Genomic DNA, 18,037 nt, shown 5'->3' with positions numbered 1-18,037 from the left:
GGTGCTCAGTCAGTTGAGCATCTGACTTTGGCTCAGGTCATGATCTCTTGGTTTGTGAGTTCGAGCCCCGTGTCGGACTCTGTGCTGACAGCTCAGAGCCTGGAGCCTGCTTCAGATTCTGTGCCTCCTCCTCTCTGTCCCTCCCATGCTCATGCTCCAGAGTCTCTCTCTGTCTTTCAATAATAAATAAATGTTAAAAAATTTAAAAAAAAAAAGAATTTCTTGTAGGGCAGACCTGCAAGTGATGAACACCTCAGCTTTTGTTCATCTGGGGATGTCTTAATTTCTCCTTTATTTTTGAAAGGTAGTTTTTTGCCCTGTGCGAAATTGTGGGGTGACAGGTTTTTCTTTCAGCACTTTATTTTTTTTTTAACTATTTATTTTTAGTGTTTATTTATTTATTTTAAGAGAGAGAGAGGGAGAGCACAAACAGCAGAGGGGCAGAGAGAGAGGGGAGAGACAGAATCCCAAGCAGGCTCTGTGCTTTCAGCACAAAGCCAGATGCAGGGTTTGAATTCACAAACTGTGAGATGATGACCTGAGGCAAAATCAAGAGTCAGAGGCTTAACTGACTGAGTCACTCAGGTGCGGCAACAGCACTTTGAATATATCATCCGACTGCCTTCTGCCTTCCATTGTTTCTACAAGAACTTGAATGTTAATCTGATTAGGATCATTTGCATGTAATTGATCCCTTCTCTCTTACAGCTTTCAAGATTCTCAATTTGCCTTTGTCTTTCAATAGTTTAATTAGTATGTGTTTCAATGTGGATTTTTTTTTTTTTTACCTTTATCCTACTTGGTGTTTATTGAGATTCTTAGATGTATAGATTCATGTTCCATCAGATTTGAAAAGTTTTTGGTCATTTTTTCTTTAAATATTCTTCCTGCCCCTTTCTCTCTCTTCCCTCTGAGACTTCTATTATACTTATGTTGGTACATTTTACAATGTCTCATGGTCTCTCAGGCTCTGTTCATTTTTCTTTATTCTTTTTTCTTTTTGCTCTCAGACAGGGTAATTTCATTTGACCTGTCTTTAAGTTTGTGGATTCTTTCTTTTACCTGCTCAAATCTGATTTAAATTCTTCTAGTGATTTTTCCCCCTTAAAGAATTTCCTCTGTGTAATGACTTCTCTGCCCTGAGGGAGTGCTGAGTTGTATGAAATACAGGCAAGCCTTTGAAACAGTTCTTTTAGGGAGCCACCTGACAGGACAAAGCAGCTAAGCACTATTCTTTGATAACAAGGTCTGCCCTGCTCCCTCCACCAGCAGGAACCCACACTGGGAATGCAGGCTGCCATCTAAAGACTGTCATGGAGCCAGTGATGAGAAGTTGGAGCAAGGATGAGTTCAGATGACACAGAGCTCTCTTATCAAGTTTGAGTTACCTTTTTCTTAAGCGTTGGGTTGGTTGCTATGTAACTTTCTGTGGTGTTTAGCTGGAGTAGACTGGTTATTATCTTAAGTATTTCTCTCTTTCTATATTGTTCTCTTCCTGGTCCTTTGAGTAGAGAGAGAAGGCTTTTCTTGGACTTTTTAGTCTGCATCTATTGGCATTTCCAGGTTCCTGGCTTCTCCAGAACTCAAAGGTCAGTACGTCAGTCTAAATTCCCCTGCATAGACCATAAAGAGTATTGTACTACATCCTAGTTGTCTATATCCTGGGACTTATTCACAGTTGACTAAATCTGGGATCCTAGGAGGCATGATTGAGGTTAATGCTGCAAATTAGTGTCATCCTGCTGCTTAGAGTTCTGCTAATAGCAGCTTTAATTAACTGCTATTTAAAACTAATTGAATGGATTTAGTCAGATAAATAAGGATGGCTGATGGACTGGCATAATCATGAGAAACATTTCTAGAAATACACAGCATAGGGCCTTGGAGTGGTGACTGTTGAAAGACAATCCACTGAGTCTTTCATACTTCTCCATATCTTGCTGGGTGTGCCAGTAACGTAAGGCTGTGACCACTCAACGTGACTCATTTTTTAGGACTGTGCTTGGCACAACAACCTTGAGCAATGAGGTCATGTTTTCTCTGAGACAAAGAACAAGCTTGCTTGCTGCTTGCTAAAAAAGCAGTAAATTCCCCAACGTTGGTGTTCCTTAGCTATGACACAAACCCACTACATGCATAGCATCCTTGTGCACCCAGTATCTCACCCTGTGAGAATTAAGGGCAAAGGCAACTTAAGCAAATATGCAAATGTTCTTGCTTGGCACAGATAAAGTTCTTTGTCTCTGACCTAGGAGTCCCATGTCTTCAATGACAGCATCAAAGAAACAGTAAGCTTATTAGCTTGTAGGAAGGGTAAGATCCAAGTCCTGATAAACCCCCTCTCTCCCACATTTACAAATACTATAGTAAAGCCTTGAATTCCTTTGGTAAAGATAAGTTTCCCCAAACTAGTCTAGAAAGGAACTTTTTTGAAGGATGTGTTGTGTAGCCCCATATGGGACTTATTATCACTTCTGATAAAATGTTAGAGCAATTTTCTGATATACTTTAATGAAATAAAAACTCCTTCTGGGAAATTAGTGTTACACACTCAAATGATTATTAATAATATGAGGAACCTAATAGCCAGTACACAGACAGTCAAAAGTAGAATAACTATGAACCAGTCCTCTGCCCATACTAATGATCTTTAATCAGACTTTTTAAAACATCTAGTCTCCTACGAAATGTCTCTAACAAACCTAATTATTTGAATTTGTTTCCTGAGGAGATTTTCTCTTGCAGTAATTTGAAATAAAACTTTGATATGTGCTCATGTTTATTTGAATTGAAGTTACTCTTCTACTTTCCAAAGCCTTTTGTATATATCTTTTAGATATTTCACTGTGGGGTCATTAGCCTTCAGGTTGACCCAGCTCATCTAGATTATACCTGATAAAATAAGGTAAGTTGAGTGGAGACAAGCTGAGACCTTGAGTAGACATAATTAGTTGACAGTCCCCACTGAGCAAAGAAAGGCCAGGATCTGAGTCTGGGGATAAGGGCCAGAGAGAACTAAACTGTATCACATAACCAAGCAAAAAGAATATGCACAAAGTTGAGAATTGCTAGGGGAAGGATGAGAAGGAAAAAGGGAGAGAGAGAGAAGGGCCAAAACATTCATTCATTCATTCATTCATTCATTCAGTAGAACGATAAAACAGTGACTTCCCTGAGTTTTCTTTTGCCTCATACAACTGATTACTATGGGTCAGTCACTGTTCTGTGTGCCAAGGACAAAGCCATGAACAAATAATAATAATAATAATAATAATAATAATACCTCTGACCTCACAGAGCTTGTATTCTAATTGGAAGTAAAGGCAACAAACACATTGACACATAAGTCAACAATAATAACTGCATGCTGAGCTTACTACCACAAGGGAAATAACCAGGGTGTTGTAATAGAGTTAAAAGGAGGTCTGTGGGTGGCTGTACTAGTCAGAGAGACCAGCAGAAGTCAGAAGGCTTTTTCTACAGTAGTGGTATTTGAGCTCAAACCTGAAAGGTGAAAATGAGTCAAGCTTGCTGAGATTTGGTGAAGAGCATTTCTTGCTGAAGAGCATTTCAGACGAATGAAAGAGCAAGACCAAATGTGGGAAAGGACATGGCAAGTTCAGAAAACCAAGAGATCAGCGTTGTTGCAGCACAGAGAGCCAGGGAGAGAAGAGCTGAGAAGTTCATGCCAGACCTTGTATATCACAATCTGGAGTTTGTATTTTACTGTAGGAGCAATAGAAAACCACTGAAGCATTTCAGGCAGGTAGAGGCAGCTTACACTTTAAACAATCACTCGGGCTCCCAGTTAGACTGGTGCTTCTCAAACTTCTCCGTGATGGAATCACCTGGAGATCTTGTTAAAATGCAGATTCAAATTCAGTCAGTCTAAGGTGGGGCCTGAGCTTCTGCACAAGTCCCAATACTGCTGGTCGACATTTTGAGCAGTGAAGATGTGGGAAATACACTGCCTCAGGAGAAAAGAGACCAGTTGGAAGGTAGTTTGGACCAGAAGAGTGTTTTTCAAACTCTGTATCACATGTCTTATTTTATAAAAGGATATTTACTCTTATTCTGTGTAATGTACCCCAGTGTTTCCAAATCTTACTGTGTTTTTTTAATGACAAAATGTGTAAACTCACAGGTTGAAAGAAAATTACAACACTGAAAATGCTCACTTAGTAAAATGGAAACTACTTTAAAATAATAATATCCATATCTGGTAAACTGTTGGAAAATCAGCAGCCTCATATGCTCCTGTTGAAGTCACAGCTTGGTAAAAAAAAATTCTTCAGGGGAATCAGGCATTTGGTGTCATGTCTTTTCCCTTATCCAAGCCATTCCATTTCCATTAAAGCTACAGATTTAATGATGTTCACAAAAACACTGTTTCGGGGCGCCTGAGTGGCTCAGTCAGTTGAGCCACTTGATTTTGGCTCAGGTCATGATCCCTGGGTCGTGGGATGGAGCCCTGTGTCGAGCTCTATGCTGAGCATGGAGCCTGCTTGAGATTCTCTCCCTCTGCCCCTCTCCCTCACTTGCGCTTCCTCTCTCTCTCTCTCTCTCTCTCTCTAAAAAAAAAAAAAATGCCTATTATACTGGATAGTTGGAAATAATACCAAAAGGTGATTACTTTATGGTGAAATAGGTGATGGGGATTAAGGAGTGTGCTTGTGATGAGCATAAGAGTGTCGTATGAAATTGTTGAATCACTATATTGTACACCTGAAACTAATAAAACACTGTATGTTAACTATACTGGAATTAAAAGTAAATTAAGTTAAATTTTTTTAAATGGAAGAGAAGTGATTAATTTAAAAAATACATCTATATAATGGAAACCTAGCAGTTACTTAAAATTATGTCCTCAATATACGTTTCTTGAGGGCACCTGGCTGGCTCAGTCAGTAGAGCATGCAACTCTTGATCTTGGGGTTGTAAGTTCAAGCCCCATGCTGGGTGTAGAGATTTTTTAAATATATATTTTTTTCCTGGTGGAAATACCTACAATATAACGTTGAGGAAAAGAAATATATTAATAGGTATCACGTACATTATAAGTCCCTTTTATAGAAAAATATGGCTGTATGTGTGCACACACAAAAACAATTGAAAAATAATAATAGTCATTAGTTCTACCTCATGATATTATGGGAGTGTTCTATTTTGGAGGGGGTGTTTCTATCTCCTAACCTAAAATTAACATGTATAAAAAAACTTAGCATATATAATAAGTAATAAATTTTTACATTTCATTTAAATTTAAAGCACTTAACTCATTCTTTCAAACTCTAGACCCTACTTTGCATCTTTAGTGGAAGAAGTAATTTATAAGGGGTCAGAATATCTGGGTTCTACCTCTAGCTTCCATTTTGCTATAAGTCATGCTTTGCGTAAGTCATGCAATGCCTATAGATCCTAATTCTTCCATGCATTAAATAAAGGGCATGGCTGAATCCGTATTTCCTAAAGTGTGATTGATACCAGAGGTATGTTAGGAAGTGCATTTTTAATTGTTACATATATCATGTTGCTTTAATCTGCAATAGAAAAAATACAACCAGCACATCAAATATACAGTTTCACAGATGGTGTGAGTTAAAACAAGGATACTTTTTTTACGTAGTTATTTTTAACATCTGTTTAATATGAAATTCAATTTAATATTAAATTATTAAATAAGGGTATAAATGGTACATAAATATAGAAACTGTCATGAAGATTATAAACAAAGGAGTAAAATGGGGCTAGTGAGGGTACAACTTCGTGAAAATTTGCCTCAAGGACCGACAGCCTAAGCCACAGAGGGGTCTGCCTTCCCCCAGTGAAGGGTGCAGCAGTGGAAGGGATTCTGTGGGTAAGCAGGTCTAGGATCAGTGTAATCTGCAGTGAGGAATGAGACTTCAAAAGCAACCAAAGGAAATTTAAGTCAATATAAATTCAAATTCATCACATAGGGGAGGTGGTATATTATCCTTCACTTCTGTTTGGAGGCAAAAACTATATAGAAGATTCCTTCTGTAAATAAAGAAAACACCTGGGGTGCCTGGGTGGCTCAGTCGGTTGAGCGTTTGACTTTGGCTCAGGTCATGGTCTCTCGGTCCATGGGTTTGAGCCCAGCATCAGGCTCTGTGCTGACAGCTCAGAGCCTGGAGCCTGCTTTGGATTCTGTGTCTCCTTCTCTCTCTGCACCTCCCCAACTCTCACTTTGTCTCTCTGTCTCTCTCAAAAATACATAAACATTAAAAAAAAAAGGAGAAAAGGAAACACCTTCACTCCCACCCACATCTGTCAAGAAGCCCAGCTGCTGGGTTCGTGGGACAGGCTACAGGTGCTTGGGGAACACTCGGCTGTGAAACACAAAAGTAGATAGCCGCATTTCCAGAATGACAGGCTGGGATATGCAAAACTCTAGATAACTTCTCTTTTCCAAGCAGTTCTTTTTTTTTTCTTAATGTTTATTTATTTATGAAAGAGAGAGAGAACAAGCAGGGGAGGAGCAGAGAGAAGGGGACAGAGTATCTGAAGCAGACTCTGCACTGACAGCACAGAGCCTGACGCGGGGCTCAAACTCAGAAACCCTGAGATCATGACCTGAACGGAAGTCGTACACTTAACTGACTGAACCACCTAGGCGCCCCTCCAAGCAGTTCTTTAGAACTTTTGTCTGCATGCTCTTTCTGGCTTGATTGAATTAAAGTTGAAAACACAAACCCTTTCTCAGAATCCTGCTTGAAGCAATGGAAATGTACAATTTAAATGGTGTGTGCTCTCTCCTGGATACCCAGGAATGAAGGACTCTGTTCCTATTGTATGTGAGCTGTTCGACTCTGTTTAAATGGAACCACAGACAAAGATTTATTAATGGCTGATTATTTTTTGAAAGAATAGATTGTTTTTTCATAATTGCCCTAGGTGAGCAAGGTAGCTCTAAACCACCCTTCCATAACTTCCAGATTTATGGCAAAGATTACTAGGATCTGCTCTTTTTATTCATATCTCCAAAGCCCATCAACTTATAGTGCAGCTGCCAGAAGAAAATAACAAATGAAAATCTCACAGACTTCTCCATTTTCCTATTCATTGGACTCATGAGTGACTCTCAGTTTGGAGTCTGAGAGCTCTCAGACACTACCAAGCCAAACAACTTATCCAAGTACATATTTATTTTTTTTTAAGTTTATGTATTTATTTTTGACAGAGAGAGAGTAGGGGAGGGGCAGAGAGAGAGAAGAGAGAGTGCAAGTAAGCTCTGCACTGTCAGCGTGGAGCCCAGTGCAGGGCTCAAACCCACAAACTGTGAGATCATGACTTGAGCCAAAACCAAGAGTTGGATGCTTAGCCAACTAGGGCGCCCAGTACCCCCCTCCCCCTCCACAAGTACATATTTATACTTCTGTTGTTACAGGAAGCTGAGGACTCCTCAGCCAACCAAAAATTAGATGCATTCCTTGTGCACATATTCACTCAGCTACTCCTGATCTGTGAAGAGATAACATGAAAGCACACCATGTCAAGACCAAGTGCTGATTAGTTGGAGAGCTACCCCTATTGTTTCTCCCCAGGTTGTTGTCTTTCCTTTTTTCTTTTATAAAATTCTTCAGCATCTGTCATGTACAAGTTACACACTGAATAACGAAAACCCATCCCTCCCCCAAGGAAGACCTAGAGAGGTTCTTTTCTCTTCTCAGTGCAAAAATCTACTAAATGAGCCCCTAGATAGGAATCTGGTTATGGACACTGTAGCTCCTTCTAATGATCTGGTATCTGAGCCCTGCTCCATAAAGCTTGTGTGGATCCATCTTATAAATTACATTAAAATACACTAGAAGCAAGAAATTGGTGGGGCACCTGGGTAGCTCAGTCGGTTAACAGTGCTACTCTCAGTTTTCGCTCAGGTCAAGTGGCGTATTCTTACCACTCAAAGAGATTGTCATTTTTAATGTCTCATACGTCCTTCTTGTTTTTCTCAGTTAACATATGCTTTTCAAATAAAATTAATAGTTATCTCATCCAACACTCAAACCATATTTAAATTTCTGTAAGCGTCTCAAAAAAGATCATCACAGCTAATTTGGGCAATCTAAGACTACCCTATAGCATGTAGACATTTTGTCCCTTACGTTTCTTTTCTAGGATACTATTAGCTGAAGAGTCTGGGACAGCTGGCCTGTTGCCTTCGAGTGACTGTGCCTGCCAGCCTCATGCTGGCATAATAGTCTGAGCAGCGATGTTCTCCAAAGGAGCAGCCGTGGATGACAATAAATGAGTCTGTGCCGCATCTGGAAAGGTGCCTTGATGTGAAGCACAGATAAATTGGTAAAGCAGATCTCTCCCCACAGAATGCATCCTGAGAACTTGAATAGCCATTAAATGAGGAATAAAAATCTGTCAGGGGGAAGGAAGCTAGTCAAATACTGTGATCAGCCCCATCAACTTGTTGCTTTTCCACTTCGTTGACAGTAGGAACTGGTCGCTGGACCCCAGACAGAGCCAATTTCTCCCTTTAAGACAAAATCATCATTTACTTCAACAGAAGTAAGGCAACATGGCAGTCTTACCTTTGGGAATAGCCAGATGTGGCAGTTAACTTTATGTGTTGAATGAGGGTAACTTTGTGCTGTGTAGACATCCTGGCTTCAGCTCAAACTCAGTCATGTGTAAGAAAGAAGTACCAGCTCACTAGTGAAAGTATATACAACATAAAAAAAAGAAAACAAACAAACAAACAAACAAAACAATGCTAGTACGTCACCTGCTAAGCGTCCTCAACAACCTGCAGGTGCAGGTTTGTGTACTGGCTGCAAGTGCCTGGGGAACACCGTGCGCTCACCACACAGATGTAGACAGCTGAGTCGCTGAGCTGGGCGGCTGTGATGTGCAAGGAGCTGTGCTTGGAGGTTGCATCCAGAGTCCCTGTGTACCTGCCACTTGGGTTTTTGCTGTCATCGTAAGTCATGATTATCAGGAAAGCAGGACTTCTCCCGGTGCCCTGCTTGTACCATTTTAAATGGCTAAAGGGGCTCACTGTATAGTTGCAATGAAATGTGCAGTTCTCTCCCTCCTGGATGATCTGGGATGGAGGATGCTGTTCCACTTGGTTTTTGCCACTCACCCCTGTTCAGAAAACAAAGTGAGATTTAAGAAATAGATGGTCCATTCTCAATGCTTCCTAATTTGCATCCCTTCCTTCTCTCCATAATGAAGCCCAGGTAAAATATAAAATGGCCCCATTCTCCTCCCTTCTCCTACTGCAGTGCAATACACTGTTGCTGAAAATCCTAAGAAAATGTTCCCTGAACTTCCTGTGTCAACCTGGCTAAAACTCTGGATTAACTTACAACAAAAATGAAGCCACAAAACCACCAAGGAGGTCCTCAGATGCTTCTCCATCTTTCTTCTGCACAGGGCTGCTCCCAAAAGCTGGCTGTCTATTCAACATTTTTTAACGCTAAACAAAGGATTCTCAGGGGGTGTGATCAGCCAATCAGAGACCACATGCCCGTCCCAAACACAGTCATACCTACAGGCAGGGCCACTGAAAACACTGCCTCTTGGGGCTGTAGCTACAGTTGCTCGAAAGCTCTGATTAACCTTCTTGCTAGCTTTTCTCCTCACCATTTGTAATATGGTATAGGATATAAGCCATGATATGCCTGTTTAAGCACAGTAGACTAGTACTGAATAGTAGTGATACCAGATGGAAGAGTTAAACCTCAGCTTTTTCATCTGAAAATACACTTAGGTGGCAATTTTGAAAGATTTAGAAGACATGGTGCAGGCTATCTCTTCCTACACAGAAACACCAATTTAACAATGACATCGGTACCTTGAAGACAAATTCAGAATCCGGCTAAGAATTAAAAGCACCCCAGAGGAGCACGAACTGAGAACAGTTGTACTGATACAGGTAAGAAGAACAATTTCACTTTACCCACATCAGTCCCTCCACCAAATCAAGTTGGCTCAGTACCAAGAAGATTGCCATGGCCCGTGATTTCCTCCATGGTGAGGTAGGTGTTTGGAGGGTGGGGAGTGAGAATGGAGTATGAACTGGGCTTTCTAGCCTCTCAGAGCCCCCTCTGTGGGGCTGAGTTCTATCTTGCCTCATCCCAGTGCTGAACACCAGGCAGACCCCAACCTCTTGGGACAGGCAGGATCAAAAGTAAAAATAAACACATCATTCTACAGCTGGTACTGCTTGCAAGATTGAGAATAGGTGCAGAATTGAGCCAAGGTTTTACCCCCACAAGGAGGCAAAGGAAGTGAAGGAGGCCTTATGCCCAATAATTCAAAGCACCCTCCATGAAGCCAGTTTCTCTCTCACCTCATACAGAGCACTGAAAAACTGACAGGGCTTGATCCTCTCAGACAGCTAGCTAATTTTTTGGATATGACCCAAAAGGCACAGACAAGAAAAGCAAAAATAAACAAGTGTGATTGCATCAAACTAAAAAGCTGCATAGCAAGAAAAAAAAAAAAAGAAAGAAAAGAAAAGAAAAAAAATCAACTGAGCAAAAAAATAACATATGGAATTGTAGGAAATATTTGCAAACCACATCTCAGATAAGAGACCAACATCCAAAATATATAAGCCATTCAAACAACTCAACAGCAAAAAACCCCAAATAACCCAATTTAAAAATGGGCAAAGAACCTAAATAGCAATGTCTCCAAAGAAGACATACACATGGCCAACAGGCATATAAAAAGGTGCTCAGCACAACCAATCATCAGGGAAATGCAAATCACAACCATAATGAGACATTACCTCACACCTGTTACAAGGGCTATTGCCAGGAGATAACAAGCACTGGAGAGGATGCAGAAAACAGGGGACCCTTGTGCACTGTTGGTGAAAATTTAAATTAGTGCCGCCTCTATGGAAACCAGTATGGAGGTCCCCCAAAAACATAAAAATAGAACTACCATAGGATCCAGCAGTTCCACTTCTGGATATATATCCCAAAGAAATGAAATCAGTATCTCAAAAAGATATCTGCACCCCCATGTTCACTGCAGCACTATTCACAATAGCCAAGGTATGGAAACAACCCAAGTGTCCACCAGCAGATGGAATCGTGCCATTTGTGACAACGTAGATGGACCTGAAGGACATATAGTAAATGAAATAAGCCAAAACAGAAAGACATGAATCAAACAGTAGGAGGAATCTTAAAAAGTTAAACTCATTGAAGCAGAGAGTGAAATAGTGGTGTCAAGGTGGCTTGGGTGTGGGAAACATGGAGACGTGTTTGTTGAAGGGTGCAAAGTTTGTTATGCCAGACGAAAAAGTTCTGAAGCACTAATATACAGGATGATGACTATAGTTAATAGTACTGCATACTTGAAATTTGCTGAGAGTAGATCTTAAGTGTTTTTATCACACACACACACAAAATGGCAACTATGTCAGGTAATTGATATGTTAATTAGCTTTGTTCATCATTTCATAATGTATACATATATCAAAACATTATGTGGTACACCTTAGATGTAGACAGTTTTTATTTGTCAATTCTACACCAATAAAGCTGGAAGCAATTTAAACAAAAGAGATGATGCAGATAGAGCACTTACAGTAGGGAATAGTTTGGATTTAGCACGCAACTAAAATATAAACACATAGGGTATCTGTTCTGTTCTCTACTACATCCTCAGTTTGTAGAAATAGGCACATAACAAAGTTTTATCGATTGAATTAACAATAATTTTTTGTTCTAGTGCTGATAGTGGCATATTTTATTATTCATTTGTAATTCAACACATTTTTGTAGGCCTATTGTCTGCCAGGTATGGTGGTATGTGTTGAGAATAAGCAAAGTCTCTGCTCTCGTGGAATTACAATCTAATGAGAGAAAAGACAGGATATTTGAGCACAGATGCTGGTAAGTAGTAAGTTTAGAAGCTTGGGAAAATTCTCTTCTTTTGCTTCTATTTTCTCAATGAACAGTTGAGAGTGTGGATATATGAGGCTTTATTGCAAGTTTGAGATACAGTTCACAGAGCGTTGAATGCAAAAGATGGAAAGAAATATACCATGCAAACCCTTACCAAAAGAAACCTGGCATTGTTATACCCATATAAAACAAACTAGGCTTTCAGAATAGAATTTTTGGAGGTAAAGAAGGAGCAATGGTTAATTTTATATGTTTACTTGGCTAGGCCATGGTACCCAGATATTTGGCCAAACATCAGTCTAGAAGTCACTGTGAAGGCATTTAAAAAAAAATGTTTATGCTTGAGAGAGAGAGACAGACAGAGACAGAGTGAGAGCAGCAGAGGGGCAGAGAGAGAGGAACACATAGAATCTGAAACAGTCTCCAGACTCTGAGCTGTCCACACAGAGCCCAACTTGGGGCTCAAACTCAGGAACTGTGAGATCACGACCTGAGCCGAAGTCAGATGCTTAACCAATTGAAGTCAGATGCTTAACCAACTGAGCTACCCAGGCACCCTCCTGTGAAGGCATTTTTTAAGGGGAGATTAATGTTTAAGTCAGTAGACTGAGTAAAGCAGATTACTCTCCATAATGTGAGTGGGCTTCATCCTATCAGTTGAAGATCTTAAGAGAAAAATATTGAGGTCCTGGAGGTAGAAAGAATTCTGCCTCCAGACTGCCTTTGGACACAGGCTGCAATATCAACACTTCCCTGCATCTCCAGTCTGCCCATCTGCCCTACAGAATTTGGACTTGACAGTTTCCACAATTGCATGAGCCAATTCCTAAACTCTCTGTCTCTCTGTGTCTGTTTCTCTCTGTACACACACACGCGCACACACACACACACACACACACCCTATTGATGTTATTGATTCTGTCTCTCTAGACAATCCTGAGTAATATAAAGAGTATTTTTTTTAAATAATGAAGAGATTTTATATTTAAAAAAATGCAGTCTTGAGGCGCCTGGGTGGCTCAGTCAGTAGAGCATCTGACTTCAGCTCAGGTGATGCTTTCACAGTTCGTGAGTTTGAGCCCCTTGTCAGGCTCTTTGCGAACAGCTCAGAGTCTAGAGTCTGCTTCGGATTCTGTGTCTCCCTCTCTCTCTGCTCCTCCCCAACTTGTGCTCTGTCTCTCTCACTCTCTCTCTCTCTCTCAAAAGTAAACATTAAAAAAAATTTTTTTAAATCAGTCTTAAATTTGTATACACCTAAATAATATAGGTGGTCTGTCTGTAACTTTTATGTAGTTTTGTGAACATTTGTTGTGGTTCACACTAAAACTATTTTTAAGTATTGATGGTGAAGATATTGTGGTCCCAAGAAATGGTTGATCCCTTCGAGACACGCACTTCAGGGAAGAAGTAAAACACAGAATAAGTCCAGCAAACTCAGGAGGGAAGGGGCTGAGGGAAGAGAGGAGAGGATAGCAGGAGAGGTAGTGAGAATCTCAGACAACAGACCAGTCCATACCCATGCTGCTTAAATTAGGGGCATTATGTTTGAAATATAGTCCATTTTCTACAGCACCCGCAAGAGAGGCAATGATGGCCACTACAATGGATTTTCATAAACTTCATCAAGAAGTGTATGTGGTAACAGAAGAAAAGTCAGGAAATTTCCTCCAAAGCAATGACAGGATCCAAAACATTGAGGCAACAGCGGATTTCAAGACATTTCGGGCAGCTGGGACTCTTCTGAACTCCAAAGGCAAGTCTTGATTATTTAATTCCTCCTCTTAAAGAACACAGAAGGTACAAAGTTGCCCTTGTTCTCCGAAGTTGGCTGTTGACTTCACATTCTCATGTGGACCATTCATGAGCATGGCGTCAGCTACTTTCTATGGATCCTCTCAATCCAAAACAACTGACAGAGTCAGGAAAACAGGCAGATCTTGTCAAGTCATGGGCTGGGCTTATCTCTCCCTCCTCCAATGGCATTTCTTCCATATCATTTTCTATGTATTTATTTCTAGAATGGGCTAAAGGTTGAGTGGACATACATATTCTTTACAATCCAGTAAACTATTGGCATGAAGCACCAATAATATTAAAGTATAATTTTGGATGAAAACACAATGGCTAGGTTAAACACCTTAATAAGGAAAAATTTTAAACTGGGGAAAAGACAGAGAATATTTAAAATCAATGAAGAAAAATTAATTCAAGAATAGATGTTGAGCCTTGGTAGTTGCCTCAAAATAAACAAACAAACAAAAATTAAGGAAAATAGAAAGCCTTGAAGCTCACTTCACTTCACATGCATACACACACACATAAACACACACACACACACACACACACACACACACACATCTAAATTAAAGATTTAAAGAGAAAAGCAATTTGAGAGAAGCTAAAGAAAATATGAGATAAAATGTTATCATTTTAGAATGCTATGGATTTTTAAGCAGGACACATGACTCAGAATCCATAAAAATTTTTTGTTACACTTACTACATACTATTTTAAAAATTCTGAATGGCAAAAAAATAAAAAAGCCCATGCAGTCAAAGGATAATAATAAACATTTTAAAAAGATGCATGTATATGACACCCATATTACAATTTTCTAAACAGACAATGTTCCTTCAAATCTGTATATTTAAAAGACAGTAACCTAGTAGGAAATGGATGGAGATAGACAGAGAATTTATAGAGAAAACATGTAATCAGCTTTGAAATATATGAAATGAAGCTCCATCTCCTTCATAATTAAAGAAACTGTTAATAATAAAAGAAATGTAACTGACAAGCAAAGCTCAAAAACCTCAGTTATACACAAGGTGTGGGGGAAATAGGTATTCTGCCCAATCACCGCTATTAGTGGTATATCTTACTAAAATTTACCTAGAAGACAATTTGAGTGAAACCTATAGACTAATATGAGTATGTCCCTTTCTTTCTTTAAATCTTTTTAAGTTCATTTATATATTTTGAAAGAGAGAGCATGAGCAGGGGAGGGGGAGAGAGAGAGTCTCAAGCAGGCTTTGCAGGGTCAGTGCAGAGCCCCATGCAGGACCCGAACTCATGAACCATGAGATCATGACCTGAGTCAAAATCAGGAGTCGGACACTTAACTGACTGAGCCACCCAGGTGCCCGGAGTATGTTCCTTTATTGAACAATGTTTTCTTTTCCCTGAAGTGAATAATTAATTATGATATTTTTCTATTTTAATTGTTTTGGCTTCCTTTTTGAGGTGCTCTTCCTCAGTTCATAATGACTAACTTCCATTCATCTGCAGGGTTTGAGAAGCGATCCTTGCTTGCTAGATAGGCTCAGGTAAAGAACGTGGGCTGCCCACTACTTACATATTTTCTATTCAGTCCTCCTAGTATCCTCCAAACTTCCCCCAAACACACACACACACACACACACACACACACACACACACACATGACACTATCTCAACTACTAAAATACAATAGGTGCTTCTTTTTCCTAACCCTCTGCTGAGGGAACAGCACACACTAAGTCGTTTCACCGCTCTGCCTCCTCGGTTTCTTCTTTATTCGGCCAGCTGAGCGAGTTTGCACAGCTCCATATGTTGCTCACCCTTGAAAATTTTTCTGACATTACTATCTGCTGTCATCTGCTTTTTCCGTTCTCTTTGGGGGTTCATATATTTCACAATCTCTTTACTCTCTTTTTAATAGGGCTTCAAAGGGTACAGAGAGGAATATGTATGCTGCATCTTTCATTGGCCCTACAAAACCACCCCTCACTCAAGGCCTTCTTGTTAGAGAGACAACGGATCTGCGTATTGGCCAAGAATAAAAGGAAGGACACAGGTCATGATTTAGGTGCATCATTTCCTCAATTATGTGTCTGCCCCCTCCCTTCATTTTGAATATCAGCCTGTGTCTACCATCTGTCTTACTAGAAAAGAAACCAGGACAAAAGTCCTTTGTCTCTTTTTTCATTGCTCACTTACATATGTTCCCCTCCTTTCTTCCCTCCCCTTCTTTCTCTATTCAAACCTGGTTTGGGGCTGCAGCTCTCCCATCACCTCTCCAGCCCATCCTCTGTCAGGAAGACTTGGGACAGACACCACCTTCTCGGGCACACCCTGGCTCTCTCAGTGTGTCATTGGACACAGCAATACCTACCAGGGGGGCCTCAGCAACTTGTGGGGCTGGACTTTCACTGCAGGGTGAGCAAGACACCACTTCAATGTTATGTGGTTTCACCTTGAAATTACTTAGGTCCTGGCTTAGGAACTATTGCATTTATATTGCACTAATGAACAGCTGGGTTTGGGGAATGTTCCTTCTGGTTCCCATGCTGTAGCCATTTGTACGACTTTTGTATCAAGCAGACACTGAGGGGCAAACCACCATACGCTGTGCTGGAACCAGAGAGGATCAGTCAGAGACGCTGAGCATCTGGGCTCCTGTTCTGCTCAGAGTTTGTGCTCAGCTCCCCCTGCAGTCCCTGTCACTGTGTCACTCACGGCACAGTAGTACACAGCCGAATCTGACGCTTGCACTGAGGACTTCTCCAAGTGGAAGGATTTGGATTTGCTGTCGTAGGTGGCTTCAAAACCTTTGTGACTTCCCGTCTCCTTGTCCCTCAAGGCTTTCAGGAGGAGCTGTGGACTTTCTCTGGGATATTGGACATACCAGAACAGAGTGGGGGTCCATGTTGTTGAATAAGTACAGTTTATAGTCAAGGACTTCCTTTCAGGAATGGTCACTGGGCCTTGCATCTGGGTCACTGAGTCTCCATCTCCATGGGTTCGTCCTGGGGAAAAAGAAAAGAGACCTGTGTCACCTTGGGCATAAATCTCCTGGATAAAATTATAGTTATAGGTTTTGCTGTCACAATAGATGAAACAATCCAAATACTAAGAGGCATTTTACTTACCAAGCATCAAGAGTACCACAGTCACGAAGCCTGGAGAAGAGTTCATCTCTAGAGTGTCACCTAGATAATATGTGCTTCATTCTTAGCAGGAAGAAGCATTGGAGAGACAGAGCAATGATCAGTGGAAGCCCACATTTCTCAGGAAAGGTGTTTGTGTTAGGAAGCTGCACCCCCTGCTGGATGGGGACTGAAACAGGATGCATGGTGGCCAGGGTCCTCCCAGAGTCAGCAAGATGTCTTTGTCCCTGACTTTATGAGGCACATGGCAGTCTTCAGGTGGCACTTGGAAATCTGAACAGCAGCAATCCTGACCTCCCAGGTCTACTTTCTTCTTAGGACACTACCTGATGTGGAAGTTCTTTAACAAAACATCCCAGCACGTTTCTGTAGCTGAGAGGATAACAGTCTCTAAAGCATTAAATACAGTACTTTATGTTTTCACGTATCCATTGTGAGCCAGTCTAAAATCTACTGACTCCCAGAAAATAGTTGGGGTTGAATACAGAGAAAGTAATAAGAAGTGAAGTTACTGAGTTATTATGTGTTTTTCAGCAATGTACCCCAATATTTAGAACACTGTTCTTTTTTAAGCACTTACTGAATATTTCTTAAACAAAAATAATTAACATGTGGAGTTTAATTAAAACACAGTGTTTACTTGGTCCTAAAATATTACCAATGTAAAATACTATCTTTTCAATAAAAGCCTTTCAAAAGAAAAGTCACACTATTTTATAGTCAAATATTTTAGTAGTCAAATATAATTGATTTTCTAAATCATTAAAAAGTGAAAAATATGAGTTCTACACAGAAGAAACATCATAAATGAAGTTGTTGAATCCCTACAGAATGCTCTGAGGTTCTTATCTTATTCCCTCACTGTTTTGTTGACTCTTATATGTGTAAGGTGACTCTTTTATGTGAATTAGGCAACAAATACTAATGCTATACTCTTAAGAGGGTTTAACCTGAAGGATGCTTTTCTATTATTATTTTAGAGAGAGTGTGTGAGTGGGGGAGAGGGGCAGAAGTAGAGAAAGAGAATCTTAAGCAGACTCTGATATGGGACTCTATTCCACAACCCTGGGATCACAACCTGAACTGAAATCAAGAGTCAGACGCTCAACCAACTGAGCCATGCAGGTGCCCCAAGGATGGTTTCTAATACCATCTATTTGTCACATTTTGTTGCCAAGCTTTAATCAAATATTTTTTCCCCACAAGGTA

The 18,037-nt window shown here is 40.3% G+C and overlaps 1 gene segment (V, D, J or C); it reads right to left on the bottom strand.

The window, feature by feature from the left end:
* Positions 1 to 16,346: 16,346 nt before the first annotated feature.
* LOC102965428 lies at positions 16,347 to 16,856 on the bottom strand. The segment is given in 2 exon segments: positions 16,347 to 16,687; positions 16,811 to 16,856. Coding segments are annotated over 2 exon segments (387 nt in total).
* Between the last annotated feature and the right edge of the window lie 1,181 nt (positions 16,857 to 18,037).

The sequence above is a fragment of the Panthera tigris genome, chromosome B3, assembly GCF_018350195.1.
Source record: "Panthera tigris isolate Pti1 chromosome B3, P.tigris_Pti1_mat1.1, whole genome shotgun sequence".
NCBI lineage: Eukaryota > Metazoa > Chordata > Mammalia > Carnivora > Felidae > Panthera > Panthera tigris.
The sequence above is the reverse complement of the archived record's forward strand: the minus strand, read 5'-3'. Positions and strand labels throughout refer to the sequence as shown.